Here is a 14328-nt window from a genome sequence, read left to right as displayed (position 1 = left end):
GCCGCCCCAGGCACTGAACCCCGCCCAGCAGCGCCACCGCCAGCACGGCCAGAGCCGGGCTGGGACCAGACCTCGGTGGGACGGCCGGGGGCGGGCACGGGGCAGCCCCGCCCGGGGCCGGGGGCATGGCCCGGCCCGGCACGAGGAGAGGGAGGCGGGGAGAGGAGGGGAGACCGGGAAAGGGAGAGAGGGAGAGGTACGGGACAGCGGGGAGGGAGAGGGAGAGGGAGAGGAGAACGGAATCTAAAGTTTTTTCTCTTGCTGCTGCTGCTGCCGCTGCTGCTGCTGCCGCTGCCGCTGCTGCTGCTGCCGCTGCTGCTGCTGCCGCTGCTGCAACTGAAGCTCCGGGGCCGTTTGTCCCCGTGTCCGTTTGTCCGTTGCCCGCTCGCCCCCGCCCCGAGCCCCACGTTCCCCGAGGGCAGCCCCTGAGCCTGTCCAAACACGGGAACTTTGCCAAGTTCAGCCAAGAGCCAGAGTCTGGACTCCTGCACAGTGGCTCAGGAATCCCCTCGGTCCCTGCTGTGCATTGTCCCTGCTGAGGGTGAAACACTCTCAGAGCGTGTTCCCTGAATGCAGAATTTGTACCTGACACAAACACTGCACTTACCTCTCCAACATTGCTTTCCAAGAAAAACAGGGGAAGCCAAACTGTGTGTAGGTCATGCTATCTTAAAATGTCTAAAACTTGCCAACTCATGGATCTTAGAAGTGAGATCTGTTTGGAATTAATGGGATGGACAACTAGTGCAAGATGGAAAAGGGGAGCATAAAAATAAATTGAGAAAAACGTCTTGAATTGTTTCAATTTTCATTTAATTTCTTAAAAGCTCTTTCAGTTTTTCCAGAATCTTCTCCTCAGTCCTGTTTGCTTTTTCCAAGAACCTTTCCTGGTGAACGAGGTGCAGCTTCTGTCACAAGGTGTGCCACCAACTGCAGCTTTCCACACTGTGTGTGCAGCACAACACTTGCAGCAAAGCAGGACAAATATTTGAAGAATTTGACAGCTTGTTCTTTTCTTTTCCTTGTGGGCTGGGCAGTTGTGCCATTGGTAAGGTTTTCATTGTTACTGTTCTACCCTAAGAAAACATGACAGGCTACCAAGAACTCTTAGGGAATGCAAGCCTGACTGAATGCAGAGAAACAATCTGCAGAGCCTGCAGCCAGAAGTGGAGAGCTGTGTGATAATCATTCCAACACCCCCAAGGACATCTTGAAAATGATCTAGAAGATGAAAATGGGCTGACAGGGAGTTTGTTTCTGTCTTCAGTCCAGATACTTCTACATCTGAAAACAATTCCACAGTCTCCATCTAAATCAAGAGTACAATCAGTTCATGAAAAGCCCCAGAACAATCTGCACCTCTCAGGAGATGACTGAAAGAATCTGTAAAGGAAAAATGCAGGGGAAATGCATTTCTCAGCACTGCGGTATTTGCCTGCCTGAAACCCTCCTCCATTTCCTCCCCATCCCTGGATCTGTTGGTGTCAGTTCTGTATTCGGTGGTGCCTCCAGCCCTGAATCCCCTCATCTACAGCCTGAGGAACCAGGAGCTCAAGGCTGCAGTGTGGAGACTGATGACTGGACATCTTAGGAAGCATTAAACTGATTGCCAATTTCTGCAAATCACTTGTAACAAAATTAAATTTTGATAGTTCTGTTGGTTTGGTTCTTTGATTTCCCTGTCTTTTTTTTTTTTTTTAATATTCTCCCTAAAGCTAGATGATTGTTTCTGCCATTTCTGACTTTGTTTCTCTCCACCTTCCCTGTGGCCACAGACTGTGACAATGAGGAGCAGTGTTCTCAGTGACTTTAAAAGAACTAAAGGATCTCCCAGCAGAGTTTTCTGCAGAGATCCCTCTATTCTTGCCATCTCTGGAGCTGCAGCAGCAATGTCTGTGTGCAGAGCTGGGGGCAGAGCAGTGCTGGCACAGCAGCTGTGCCCAGCAGCAGCAGCAGCACTTGGTGTTGGCAGTGCTGCTGCCGTGGCCCTGCCCCGCTGCCCTGGTGGCCCTGGTGTTGCTGCAGGGCCTGAGTGCTCTCGGGGCCGGGCACAGTCCTGGGGGTGGCAGTGCCGGGGCTGCAGCAGGGACAGGCCATGGGCACTGCTGGGGCAGCGCTGACGCCTCAGGCCAGGCCCTGGGGGCTCCAGGCTCCTTGCCCAGGCTCTCTCAAGAACACGGCCAGCCCAATGCTCAGCACAGAAAAGCCCCAGGGTGAGCAGCCCCAGGCTGGCCGTGGGCAGGCTGGGGGCAAACAGCATGGCTGGGGCTCTGCAAGGGCCCTGGGGGAGACGGGAAGGAGCAGCAGAGCAGGGGCTGATCCATCCCCAGTGCACTGCACAGCCCAGGGCAGCATCCCAGAGCGTCCTGATGGAGCTGCCAACAACATCCCCCCTCTGCAGCCCTGGCCTCTCCCCCAGCTCACACAGGTGCCGCATCCTTGCAGGCACAGCCACGGCAGCACTGGCTCAGGAGCCCCTGTTTGCATTGCACAGAGCAGGCAGGAGCACCCCCATGCTGTTGCTGTGGGGACATGAACCTGAGGGAGCACAAATGCCATCAGCCCCTGGGGCCAGCAAGGTCTGGGGGACTCCAGGGAAACCACTCCAGTTTATTGTGACAAACATTTGAGATCACCAAGTCCAACCTGCACCCTAACACTACCTTGTCTACCCAGAGCATCATCCAGTTAACTTAACCACCGCTCCCTCATGTGCTTTCAACCAAACTTCTCCTCCAGACCCCTCATCAGCCTTTTTGGCCTTCTCTGGACACACTCCAGCCCCTCCATGTCCTTCCTAAACTGGGGACCCAGAACTGGACACAGCACTCAAGGTGTGGCCTCACCAGTGCTGAGCACTGGAGAAGAATCACTGCCCTGCTCCCGCTGGCCACACCATTCCTGATCCTGGCTAGGAGCCATTGGCCTTCTTGGCCACCTGGGCACACTGCTGCCTCATGTCCAGCCTGCTGTCCATCTGTCCCTGCAGGTCCCTTTCTGTCTGGCTGCTGTCCAGCCACTCTGTCCCCAGCCTGTAGCACTGCAGGGGTTGTTGTGGCCAAAGTGCAAGACCCGGCACTGGGACTTGTTAAACCTCACCTTGCTGGATTTGGGCCCTGGATCCAGCCTGTCCAGGGCCCTCTGCAGAGCCCTCCTACCCTCCAGCAGATCCACACTCACACCCAGCTTGCTGTCATCTGCAAATTTGCTGATGGTGCACTCAATCCCCTCACACAGATCATCAGTGCAGATACTGAAATCCTCACTGGCTGGCTCTGGTCCCTCAGCCATCCTGTGGGTGCCCTGTGATGGCTCTGAAGGTGATCTGTTCCATAACCTTGCCAGGCACCCAGGTCAGGCTGACAGGCCTGGAGTTCCCCAGATCCTCCTTCCAGCCCTTCTTGGGGATGGGCTCACATTGGCACCTCCACTCCTCTGGGACCTCCCTGCTGATCCAGGACTGAGGGTAAATGATGGAGAGCAGCTTGGGGAGATCATCCACCAGCTCCATCATCCCTCTAGGATGGATCCCCTCTGATCCCAGAGACACCTGTGAGCACCTGAGTGGCTCAGCAGGTCTCCAGCTGCTTCCTCCTGGATTCCAGGGGCTGTTCTGCTCCCTGTGCCCATCTACCAGCTCAGGAGAACACTTGTCCTGAGGATGGCCTGTCTTATTGTTGAAAACTGAGGCAAAGAAGGGGTGAAGTACCTCAGCCCATTCTTCATCTTTGGTAATCATATCCCTCACAGTAAGAAATGCAGGTTGTCCTTACCCCTCCTTTTCACATTAATGTACCTATAAAAACATAATAATTAACCTTCACAGAAGTATCCAAGTTAAGTCCTAACTGAGCTTTTACCTCCCTAATTTTCTTTCTGCATGACCTAACAACATCCTTAAACATTTCTTGATTTACCTGCCTCTATGTCCAAAGGTGCTGCGCCCTCTTTTTAATCCCTAAAAATATCCTTTTGAATCCCTTTTTAATCCCCCTTTTCCTTGAAAAGCTCCATGCCCAGCCAGGCCAGTCATTTCTCCCTCTGGGTCATCTTTCTGCACAAAGGAGGCAGCCTACTCTTGCCCCTTCAAGATTTCTTTTTTGAAGTGTTTCCATCCTTCCTGGAACTAGTTGTTTTTAAGGGCTGTTTTTTTAAAAAAATCAATACCTGATTTGGTACTCCCCAAATCTGCATCCTCAACAGGCCCAAGTCTGCCCTCAAAAGTCCAGTGTAGAAGATTTATTGATGCCCCTCCTTCTTTTACAGAATATTTAAAAAGTCAATAATTTCATGGTCACTGTGCCCCAAACAGCCTCTGACCAGCACTTCTCCCACCAGCCCTTCCCTGTTTGTGAGCATCAGAAGACAGAGCTTTCCTTGGGAGTGGGAATTGCAGGAAACATCCCCAAAGTGCAGCTTGGAAGGTTCAGGCTGGAGCTGAGGAGAAAGCAAAGTCCCTGCCAGGGTGGAATTGTGGTGCTTGAGGTGTGGCAGCGTGAGGCTGGGCCATGGCCGGCTCTGTGTGCCAGGAGCCGGCAGCGCTGGGTGCAGGGAGCCCAGGGAGGGCACAGAAACGCTGGCTGAGAAATGCTGGGGCACAGCGAGAGGGGCGAGTGCAGCCGGCCAGGGCACAGGAGCAGCACGCACAGGGGGCACAGCCTGCAGGACAGATGGCCGAGGTCTGGGCAGGGCTGGCAGGGCCACAGGCACCCAGGCCTTTGTGCCCTGGGCTCGGGCAGCGCCTCTGGAGGCCCCACAGCAGGAACTTTCCTGGCAGGGGCTGCACTTTGGCTCTCCCTCGGCCTCCCTGGCCAGGCTGGCCGGGGCTGCAGGTTGATGGCATTTGTCCTTGCTGCCCCTCACATCCCCCTGCCCCACAGAGAGCCCCGAGCCACCCGTGAGGGACAGGCCCTGCTGGCCCAGGCTGGGCTCAGGGCTTGGCCTTTCTGCTTCCCCCAGCCAGCCCAGGCCTTGCTCAGCATTGCAGTTCCCTGCCTGAGCCTTGGGCTCCCTGCACTCCTGGCCTCAAGGATCTGCTCTCAGCAGTCTCTGGGGAGCCTTTGGCACTCCCTGCCCTCACTGGGGCCCAGCCATGCTCCAAGGCACTTGGAGTTTTGCTGCTGACTCCTTGAGCAGCTTCTTCATCCTTCTCTCAGTGCCTGAGTCTCCTGGACCCAGCCCCAAATCCACCATGGGGCTGATTGAAACACAGAAAGCCCTCAGGAGCTCTTTGTCTCCCTTCAATTTTCCTCCAAGTCTCCAGGGCTTGTGAAGCAGCTTGGAGTCAGTCTGGAGTTCTGTTAAGGGGGGAGATTTCACAGTGCACCGACTGCATGATGGTTGGTTTTAATCACGTGTGTGGGTTTTTATTTTTCAGTTCAGAAAAGAGGTGAAAGAACGATTCCCCAGGTGATCTTGATGCTGAATGTCTCTCATAGGAGATCTGGGCATGGAGAGGAACAAGCCCCTTGCACGCTGACCCTGTTTGGACAAGCTGCTCCTCACCCCAGCCTCACCATGTCTGACATCGCCCACCTGGGACTGACAGCCCAAAACATAAAAATTATTCATTTTTAAAATAAATAAGATTGATTAATTTATAAAATTATAATTATAGTTTTAAAATTTATATTAGTATTACTGTATATTTCTATTACCTTTGATATTTATGTGAAAAATTGAATACATTTTTAGCAATCAAAAATTATTTGTCATTGGTTTTAAATAAAACAATTCCTTTCATTAAATCACTGACCACTACTGGCCATTTATTTCTCCTTCTTAATGCTAATTAGTGCTATTTTTAGATCTTTTGACATATTTTTTTATTATTTTCATGGACAGGGTAAAAGGGGCCACTTTGGGGTCCCTGGAGACATTTCTGGGGCACATTTGGGGCAGTTTAGGGTCTGGGCAGTGTGATAAACAAGTCCACTGAATTTAAGGATCAAATAATTATCTTTATTATTTTTGCAAGCAAGAATAAGCAAGGACAGCGCTGGGCGGCCCGGAGTCTCCGCTCCACTTTGGCTCACAAAATTCCTATCCCCTGAGTCCACCTTTTATTGCCTTCTTCTCCGGGTTTAGGGATGACGTGATCTGTCTTCTGCGCTTGCTCATTCAGTTGCTATGGTGTCTTTTTCTGCCTTCTGGTGGTCGTGGGATGAAGGCTTAGTCCCCCTTAGTCTTCCTCTTTGTGAACGCTGAGTGAACTTATGCCTTATAAGGCATATCTATACAGAACACTATACACTTTTCTGCAAGTTAAGCAATTCTTACTAGTACTATACACTTTCTGCAAGCTAAGCAATTCTAGCAAGTTTAAGGATTGTTGTTACAGCTGCTTCTCATTACTTTCCTTTCACAAGGCATAACTTTACAATGGAATTCCCAAAGCACTATAGTAAACCAGCAACCATATGTATCTGCACAAGAAGTTTTTTTGGCTATTTAACTATTGTTTTATATTGTATAGTTATTTAGCTATTGATTTAATTAATGAACAAATGTATTACTACTTGCCGGGGTCGGCTGTTACTTGTCTCTGCCCCAGCACGGGAAAAAGTGGTTCTGGGTAGGCCACGCTCTCGAAGAAGGAGTCTGGACTCTTGCTTTTAGGTCTTCAGTTGAGTTTATTATTTCTTATCTACAAAGATTTTCTGTCTGTCCAGCCGAGGTCTGATCAGCAAGACAGCCAAAGGCACTCTCTCCCGCCCATGAGGCGGTTGTCTCTTTTATAATGAAAATTACATATTAGATATTTACCTTTACTTCCCAATACTTTCTGCCCTTGTTGGCAAGTGTACTCTTTCTATGAACCAATCCACACATGCCAACATCATCCTGAACATGGATGCCAAGGAGAAGAAAGAAGAAGGACAGGGCACGCCCAAATTCCTCCATCTTGGGACTCCTGATCCATGCACAGAATTCTAGACCCCCCTGTACAACACATAAAACCCCCCTGTACAGTGCATTCTAACTTGAGTTCTAACAAGTAAATAACATCCCCTCACCATTCAGACCTGAAATTCTCTCATCTCCTCACCTTCAGGTGTCATTTCTTTAAAAGGATCAAAGTCAAGCCACCAGGTACTTTTGGCAACATTCCAGGGCCACCGAGCCCCCCAAGGGTTGTCTCGGTAGCTCTGGACATCCGGAGTGATGTACTGAGTTCCCACAACTACTTATTACAAATCCCCCATTTCTTGTTTTGTCAATTTTGTTCATTAAATCTTTCTAGGTCTTTCCTAGCAAGCATTAAATGAGCTGCCGCATCAGTTAAGCTATGTGCACTAATTATAGGTGCTAACTTCCTTAGTTTCTTCATCATATTCCAATTCATAATGAATAGAACTGCTGACAAAATAAAACCAAGCAGTCAATATCAACGGAACAAAAATGGGATGGCATATACTGTTTAGGACCCCTGTGGCATTAGGAGACAAACCGAAAATGGTATCCCACTGGATGTCACTCTGGAAATGCCAGTGGCTCAGCTGAGAGCTCTGGGAGTGACTGACACTGCACTGAGAGGGGCCACAGTCCTGCAAGGGTCTTTCACCAGGAGCAAACAGCAGCCTGGAGGGTGGGCAATGCTGGATCTGTACCACTGCGTGCTCATCCTTCACCTGAATGTGGAGCTGCCCCCAAAGTTGCCATGCATCACTTTTTCTCCTGTTGGGTATATTTTGGAGCAGCTGTTCTATGTGGCTTTTGATGGTGATCCTGTGGCAAGCAGCCATTTGCCTGCTGTGCTATCCTCACAACTAATACTAACTCTTCATTTCCCTCGGTTTTATTTGGCGTTTTTTATCTATTTGTTTGATTGGTTTGCTGCATGGGTTTCTTTCTTTGTTTGTTTGGGTTTTTGTCTGATTTGGTTAGAGGTTTTTTTTGGTTTTTCATAAATGACTGGTGAAGTTGGCAAAGCCAAACTCAAGATAATGTAAACCAGGATCAGCTTTCCAGAAATTGCTTTTGGCTGGGTTTAGCTGCATCCCACAGGCTCAGGATCACTAGTATATTTTCAGGTTTTGCTCTGCATATCAGCCTGCCCAGACTCCACTTAGAGTTTCACAAATGGAGAAGACAATGGACATTGTGCCAAGCTTCCTTTCAAACAGAAAAACCTGGGTCAGCATGACAGAAAAGAAGAAAAATAAATCACCAGTTAGAACAGAACCAGTGTCCCACCATCTTCCATCTTCCCCTCCACTGTTATTAATTTTGTACATTTAGAGGCAAACCTGGGTCTAAAGCTTGCATCTCTCAGTTCCTGATGCTATTTGCTACCCTGCAGCCTTGACTGGCCCTGATGTGACTGACTGCTGGGCAAGTGGGGCTGGGGATGCTCAGCCTGGAGAGAGGAGACACTGGGGGGCCTCACTGTGGCTGTGCAGGACTGGAAGGGTCCCACAGGAAAGAAGGGGACAGAGTGTTCAGCAGGGCCTGTGCTGACAGGACAAGGGGGGATGGCTTTCAACTGCAGCAGGTTGATTGAAGCTGCATCTAAGGAAGCTGCTCTTTTCCACTGGGGGTGGTGGGGCACTGGCCCAGGCTGTGCACAGAGGCTGTGCATGCCCCATCCTTGGCAACAGGGCTCTGAGCAGCATGCTCTGGGGGAAGACTGCTCAGCTGGGAACCAGATGTTGTTCTTCAGGCTTCCTTGCAAGCCCAACCGTTCAGGGACTCCATCATTCCACGGTCTCCACTGTCCACTTCAGATGGAGCCTGGGAACTGTGATGTCACAGCCCACGCTCCGGCTGGAACGTCCAGCGCCCAGCAAAGGGCACAACACAACACTTGGCCGCTGTGTTGACACGCTCTGCACCTTGCTCCTGCCCTCGCCTTTCACTCTTCTTATCCCCCTGATAGCCTGATCACTCCTGACAGCTCCTGAGTGCCTGGATTTCCTCATCCAGCCCTGCAGCATGCTCCCCTTTGTTCTGAGGAAGGTATGGTGCCATTCCATGGAGGTGGACACCCCACACCTGCCCGGGTGGGCTGGAGCTCTGTGGGCATGGAGTGGGACAGGGACCCCACTCTGAGGTTTTGCTGCCTCTGCAGGCTGTCCCAGACAGAGAGGAGGAGATGGAGGTGGATACAAAGATTGATATGGAGGAGGAGATGGAGGTGGATACAAAGATTGATATGGAGGAGGACATGGAAATAGACGGAGAAGACCCTGGAGACGAAGAGATGCATGTGGATGTGGATGAGGAAGAAGAGATGGATTTGGATATGGAAGAGTACATTATGGACATGGATATTGATTAAGAAGGTGAGGAAGAGGCCATGATCTTGGCATGAAGAGCAATGCCAGCAGCAGGACAGGCAGAGTGGGTCTCCTGCTGCCAGGCTGGGGCTGGGCTGGGTGCTCCCTGCTCAGGGACATTGTACCCAGGGCACTGGATTCTGGTGGCCATCCACAGCCTTTCCTGTGCCTGCTTTGCTCCACACAAGCTCCATGCCAGAGCCAGCCAGGCTCAGTTCTGGTAGCAGAGTCCTGCTGCTGGGCCAGCATGTGCCAGCCTGGGGGCACATGCAAGAGCCCTCTGTGCCTGACTGGAATGACCGTGGCATTTGCTTTTCTTCCAGGTGCGATGGACAGCACAGACAGAGACACCACCCTTTTGTATATATGTTCTACAGTTTGTTGTTGTTCTTTAGAATGTAGATTGTAGGGCTATTTTTGACTTCTGTAAATACATAGTTTTGTTAGGTAGGTTTTGCTAGGTAGGTTTTTATGTATATATGTTCTATCTATTGTTGTTGTTACAAATATTCTTACAATGTAAATATGTTCAGTATTTTTCCTGCTGTTCTTCTGTAATAAAAAATTTTACTTTTCACACCCCAGTTCTCCTTGCATTTGCTTCAGGCACAGGCAGCATTTTGCAAAGTTGTGCTTTCCACTTGCTCCAGGTTCCCAGGGCTGGACATCCCTGGCACAGCCTCCCCAGGAGTGGGGGTCCCTGTGCACAGAGGGGTCCCACTGACAGAGGTGAGCCTCTCCTTGCAGTTTCTCTGGACACACTTGGGGTCCCTGGCACAGCCACCCCAGGAATGGGGGTCCCTGTGCACAGAGGGGTCCCACTGACAAAGGTGAGCCTCTCCTTGCAGTTTCTCTGGACACACTTGGGAGCTGTAGGGGCAAAGCCCAGTGTGCCCTGGCCCATGGATCCCATGTTGGAGCAGGGCTGAGCCTGGTGCTCCTGCAGAGCCTCAGCCATGGCTCTTCCCTGGGCAGCCCCAGGGCTAAGGAGGGAGCACTGGGCTGTGGGCAAGCCCTGCTCCTGGGCACCCTGAGGGGCTGGAGCCAGCCTGGAGGGAGCCTCAGCCCTACATGGACCAACATTTCCTTTGGAAACCCCCTCTCTCCCCAGACTCTGCTGAGCACAAGAAGAATTGATCCTCCTAGTTCAAGGTGTGACCTTCATTGGCACAAATTTGTCCTTTGCACTTTCTAGCACAGCATATGTCAGTGCTTGTAATCCCTGTTCTGCACACTCTGCTTAGGCAGCAAAACATCTGAAGCTGAGGGAACATCTGGAATTAGCATCAACCTGCAGAGAGCTCCAGGGGGAGAACCTACCCACAAGCACCCAGTGAAATACTTGACACTGATAGTCTGGGGCAGAGCTGAAACAAAAGTATTTTAATGCCAAGAGAGAGGATATTTTATTGCTGAATTCATTCTCCAAGAACAAGAATGGAAGCATTTGGTCTCCTCACCTGCCACACATGTGTATTGCCAAGGTTTGCCTCTGGGTTATGACTGATTTTGATGAATCTGTTCAGAACTCTGATGCTATTCCTGGCTAAGGTGCAGAGATGATATTTCAGAGCCAGATGAGCTCAGCACATCTTGTGTAATGCAGAATGTCCAGAGCCAGACATTCAGGCCATGCAAACTGATACTTTTTAATCTCTGTGCAAAGATCAGTAGTAGGACATCCCTGATGTACCACACACTTCTCAGATGCTCCTCTGACCAGCCTCCCCATGGCATTGTTCCTGGCACAACGTTAAAGCCAGGCAGGTCACACATATTCTCTTCCTCTGACTCCTGCTGGGATGACAACACCAAAAAACAGAAAAGAGATATAATGATCAGGGATTTTCATTGTGTGAGCTCTGCATTCCCCAAGCTCTTGCAAAGGGGGAATGTTCATCGGGCAAAGGACATGAGAAGGAGCCTCAAATTGTCCAAAATCTCAGTAAAAATATTATTTCCTATGGAACCCTTCACCAAAGCTGGTCACACTTCAGGCCCTTTCTGCACCCATTTCCTGATGTGCATCTCCCTGTGGGGTGTTCCCACTGCTCCAGGGACCCAGCACAAACCTTATAGCCCCACACCAACACATCCCCAGGAGCTGCAGCCTTCCCTCCAAACCTGGGCACCTGCAGCAGCCACCTCTGCACTGAGCTGAGCCGGTTTCTCCCAAAACCAGGTGCTCCATTTATCCTTGAAAAGATTGACAATAGCATTCTTGTCTTCTCCAAAAGGGCCATCGTTTCACAACTGTCATCTCCACACTGAGACTTTATTCCCTTCAAGTGTTCAAGTACACAGGCAGCACCAAGGAAGGCGCTGAAGTGAGTCAAGTTGAACCCCAAAGAGCTCTCAGCTCCCCGAGAAAGCTCAGACAAGCACTAGAGAAAGAATTCATGCTTCCATAACTGGCACCTAACAGCCACAGGGCAAGTGAGAAGTTGGTATTAGAGAATGAAGAAAAAGCACTGAGTAATAAAAGGTGAGAAAAATCCATCACTCCAACAGGTGAATGAAGGTAAACCACATGAAGAAACAGAAGAAGATGGAGGGGAAAAAACCCACCATTAATAGTGTCCGTGACACCCAGAGCCAAAAGAAGCCCAGGGGATCAGCAAGGATGTAAGCACATGCTCCAAACAACAGCAGAAATGAAGTGAGAGCTCTGGAGGGAACAAAAGAAAGAGACAGCCTGAAGAAAGGAAATAATGTCTCCCCACAAGGTGTTTTGGTTTTTTCAAGTGAGAGTCTCTTGTATCGTGTGGTGGAAACCCAGAAAAATAAAGGTCGGGAGAATCATGGTTGAATTGGAACATTCCTGCATAGCAGCCGAGATATAGCCTTGTGCAAATTATTCCATGCAGCATTCACATGTTTAATTCCTTCTTTTCATCTTCCTGGGGAAGCAGAGTTGCTTTATTTACTCCAAGCAAGATTTTCTCCCTCCTCCCTGGCAAAGAACAAGCTCCCATCCTGGCAAGTGCTCCTGGCTTTACTTAAGGCTCATCACACCCATGCTCAAGAGAGTGGAGCAGGTTAATTTATCACTTGTTCCAATGACTGACTTGCCCAGCTGCCAGGTTCAAGAGCCCCAGAGTGCCTCAGGTTGTACAGGATCACAGAAGGAAAAGCTCCATTGAATTCAGCTGCTGCCACACTGGCCCTCTTTGCCTGTCAAACACATTCAGCTGCTCTTGCTCTGCCCTGTCAAAATCCCCCATAAAATACAAGTGAAAATCCCTCATCAGCTGTGAGAAAGCACAGCTGGGTTCTGCTCAGGGCATTTCAAACTATGTGGGGTAGTTGTGACCTCCCCTTGCAAAGGCAGCATGTCAGGAAAACCAAAAGTTTCTTTTCATGGACTCACCAGACTCAGCACACCTTCCCCTCGATCAGGTTGCTCCAAGCCCCATCCAACCTGGCCTTGAACACTTCCAAGGGTGACACAGCCACAGCTTCTCTGGAACCTGTTTTGCTCCTCCCAGGTCTAAAATCATACCCAACTTAGCAGCCTCAGAGATAGATTTCTATTCAATAGCTGCATTTTTCTAGGAAAGAAATATGGCAAACCTTGTTTGCATCTAACTTTGCAAAATCAACACAAGCTCTGAAGAAAGGGCTGCTGCCCACTTTTCTTCCTTTTCCCCATTTGGTGGAACATTTTCATTCTGTTGTTGTTTGTAGCAGTATTTTAATTGATCTGGCTGAGGCTGCTTCAAATAGTACAGCAAGTTATTTGTGTGAGGGGTGGAAAACTGAGCTCTTGCACATCCAGTGTTTCTGTTGTTGGAAGTCTTCAATCCCACCTCTCTGATGGGATGAAATAGGTGCTACTAATCCAATTTCTAAAGTATCATGCATCGAGCTGACACTATTTGAAGACTTAAAAATAAAGTAAATTTAAACAAACCTCTACTCCTTTCCATTTTCTCTGTTCCACAGTTGATGACAGAAGACAGGAGAGAAAGATTGTTTTAGGAACAATGCTTTCAGGACTCTAAAAAGAATATCAAACCTGCTCTGCCACACTCTCGGCTGTTACAGCCCCAAAATCACTGGCTGTCATTGCTCACAGAGTCACAATTGTGATGAGATTTCTACCACAGCACAGGACAGCAAATTTTTGGTTGTTTTCCTGGGAAGAACTTCTGGGTAGCAAGGCAGACGTGGCTCTTCTAATGGCCCTTGAAAGTGGATGTGTGAAATGAGGTAGACAAAGCCAAATGCCAGCTGAACCTGGGATCTCTGAATGTGTCTTCACATTCTTCCCAGGAAGATGAGTGGCAATCACTTTTCTGCCAGGGAAAGGGAATCTGCTGGAATGTGGTGTAGAAAATGTGCTTTCTGCTCCTCTTGGAGCCAAAATTCCTACCCATTTCTTTGAAGTCCTTGTTAGGTAAGGACCATGTTCAGCTGAGTGACAGTGAAACAAAATGGCAAGCCAGGAATACATTGCCCTGCACACAACATCCTCCATTCCCATGGATGGTTTCTCACTGGCACACAGGAGGAAGGAAAAAACCCAAATGCATTGTTGTACACCAAGTCAGATGTTTTGAGGGATGAACAGATCTCACAGGGATATGGAAACCTCCCCTGAAAACCAGTTCAGAGAAAGCCTGAGCTGTTTTGTGCTGCTAGGCATGAAGATGCTCAGGATCTTCCACAGATGCTCAGCAGGCAGCAGGATTGTGCCTGGATGTCACTCCGCAAATGCCAGTGGCTCAGCTGAGAGCTCTGGGAGTGACTGACACTGCACTGAGAGGGGCCACAGTCCTGCAAGGGGCTTTCACCAGGAGCAAACAGCAGCCTGGAGGGTGGGCAATGCTGGATCTGTACCACTGCGTGCTCATCCTTCACCTGAATGTGGAGCTGCCCCCAAAGTTGCCATGCATCACTTTTTCTTTTTCTCCTGTTGGGTATATTTTGGAGCAGCTGTTCTATGTGGCTTTTGATGGTGATCCTGTGGGAAGCAGCCATTTGCCTGCTGTGCTATCCTCACAACTAATACTAACTCTTCATTTCCTTTGGTTTTATTTGGCGTTTT

General features: G+C 49.8%; 1 protein-coding gene and 1 pseudogene across 1 annotated transcript; one reads left to right on the top strand and one right to left on the bottom strand.

Moving 5' to 3' along the window:
• LOC135305589 (zinc finger protein 850-like) overlaps positions 1-14328 on the bottom strand; it is a 652086-nt pseudogene that overhangs the window by 197453 nt on the left and 440305 nt on the right.
• On the top strand, positions 8807-9819 carry LOC135305821 (probable inactive protein kinase DDB_G0270444). The gene is made up of 3 exons (XM_064429465.1): positions 8807-8958; positions 9071-9284; positions 9602-9819. The coding sequence occupies exons 1-2, from the start codon at positions 8935-8937 to the stop codon at positions 9278-9280; spliced, it is 234 nt and encodes a 77-aa protein (XP_064285535.1). The 5' UTR covers positions 8807-8934; the 3' UTR covers positions 9281-9284; positions 9602-9819.

Source organism: Passer domesticus, chromosome 8, assembly GCF_036417665.1.
Source record: "Passer domesticus isolate bPasDom1 chromosome 8, bPasDom1.hap1, whole genome shotgun sequence".
NCBI lineage: Eukaryota > Metazoa > Chordata > Aves > Passeriformes > Passeridae > Passer > Passer domesticus.
The sequence above is the reverse complement of the archived record's forward strand: the minus strand, read 5'-3'. Positions and strand labels throughout refer to the sequence as shown.

Excerpts from the sequence above, each read along its gene's own strand:
- LOC135305821 (XM_064429465.1), top strand. The coding sequence starts at position 8,935 with ATGCTCCCCTTTGTTCTGAGGAAG. Across the intron at positions 8,959-9,070 it reads TCCCCTTTGTTCTGAGGAAG|GCTGTCCCAGACAGAGAGGA; the intron begins GTATGGTGCCAT and ends CTGCCTCTGCAG.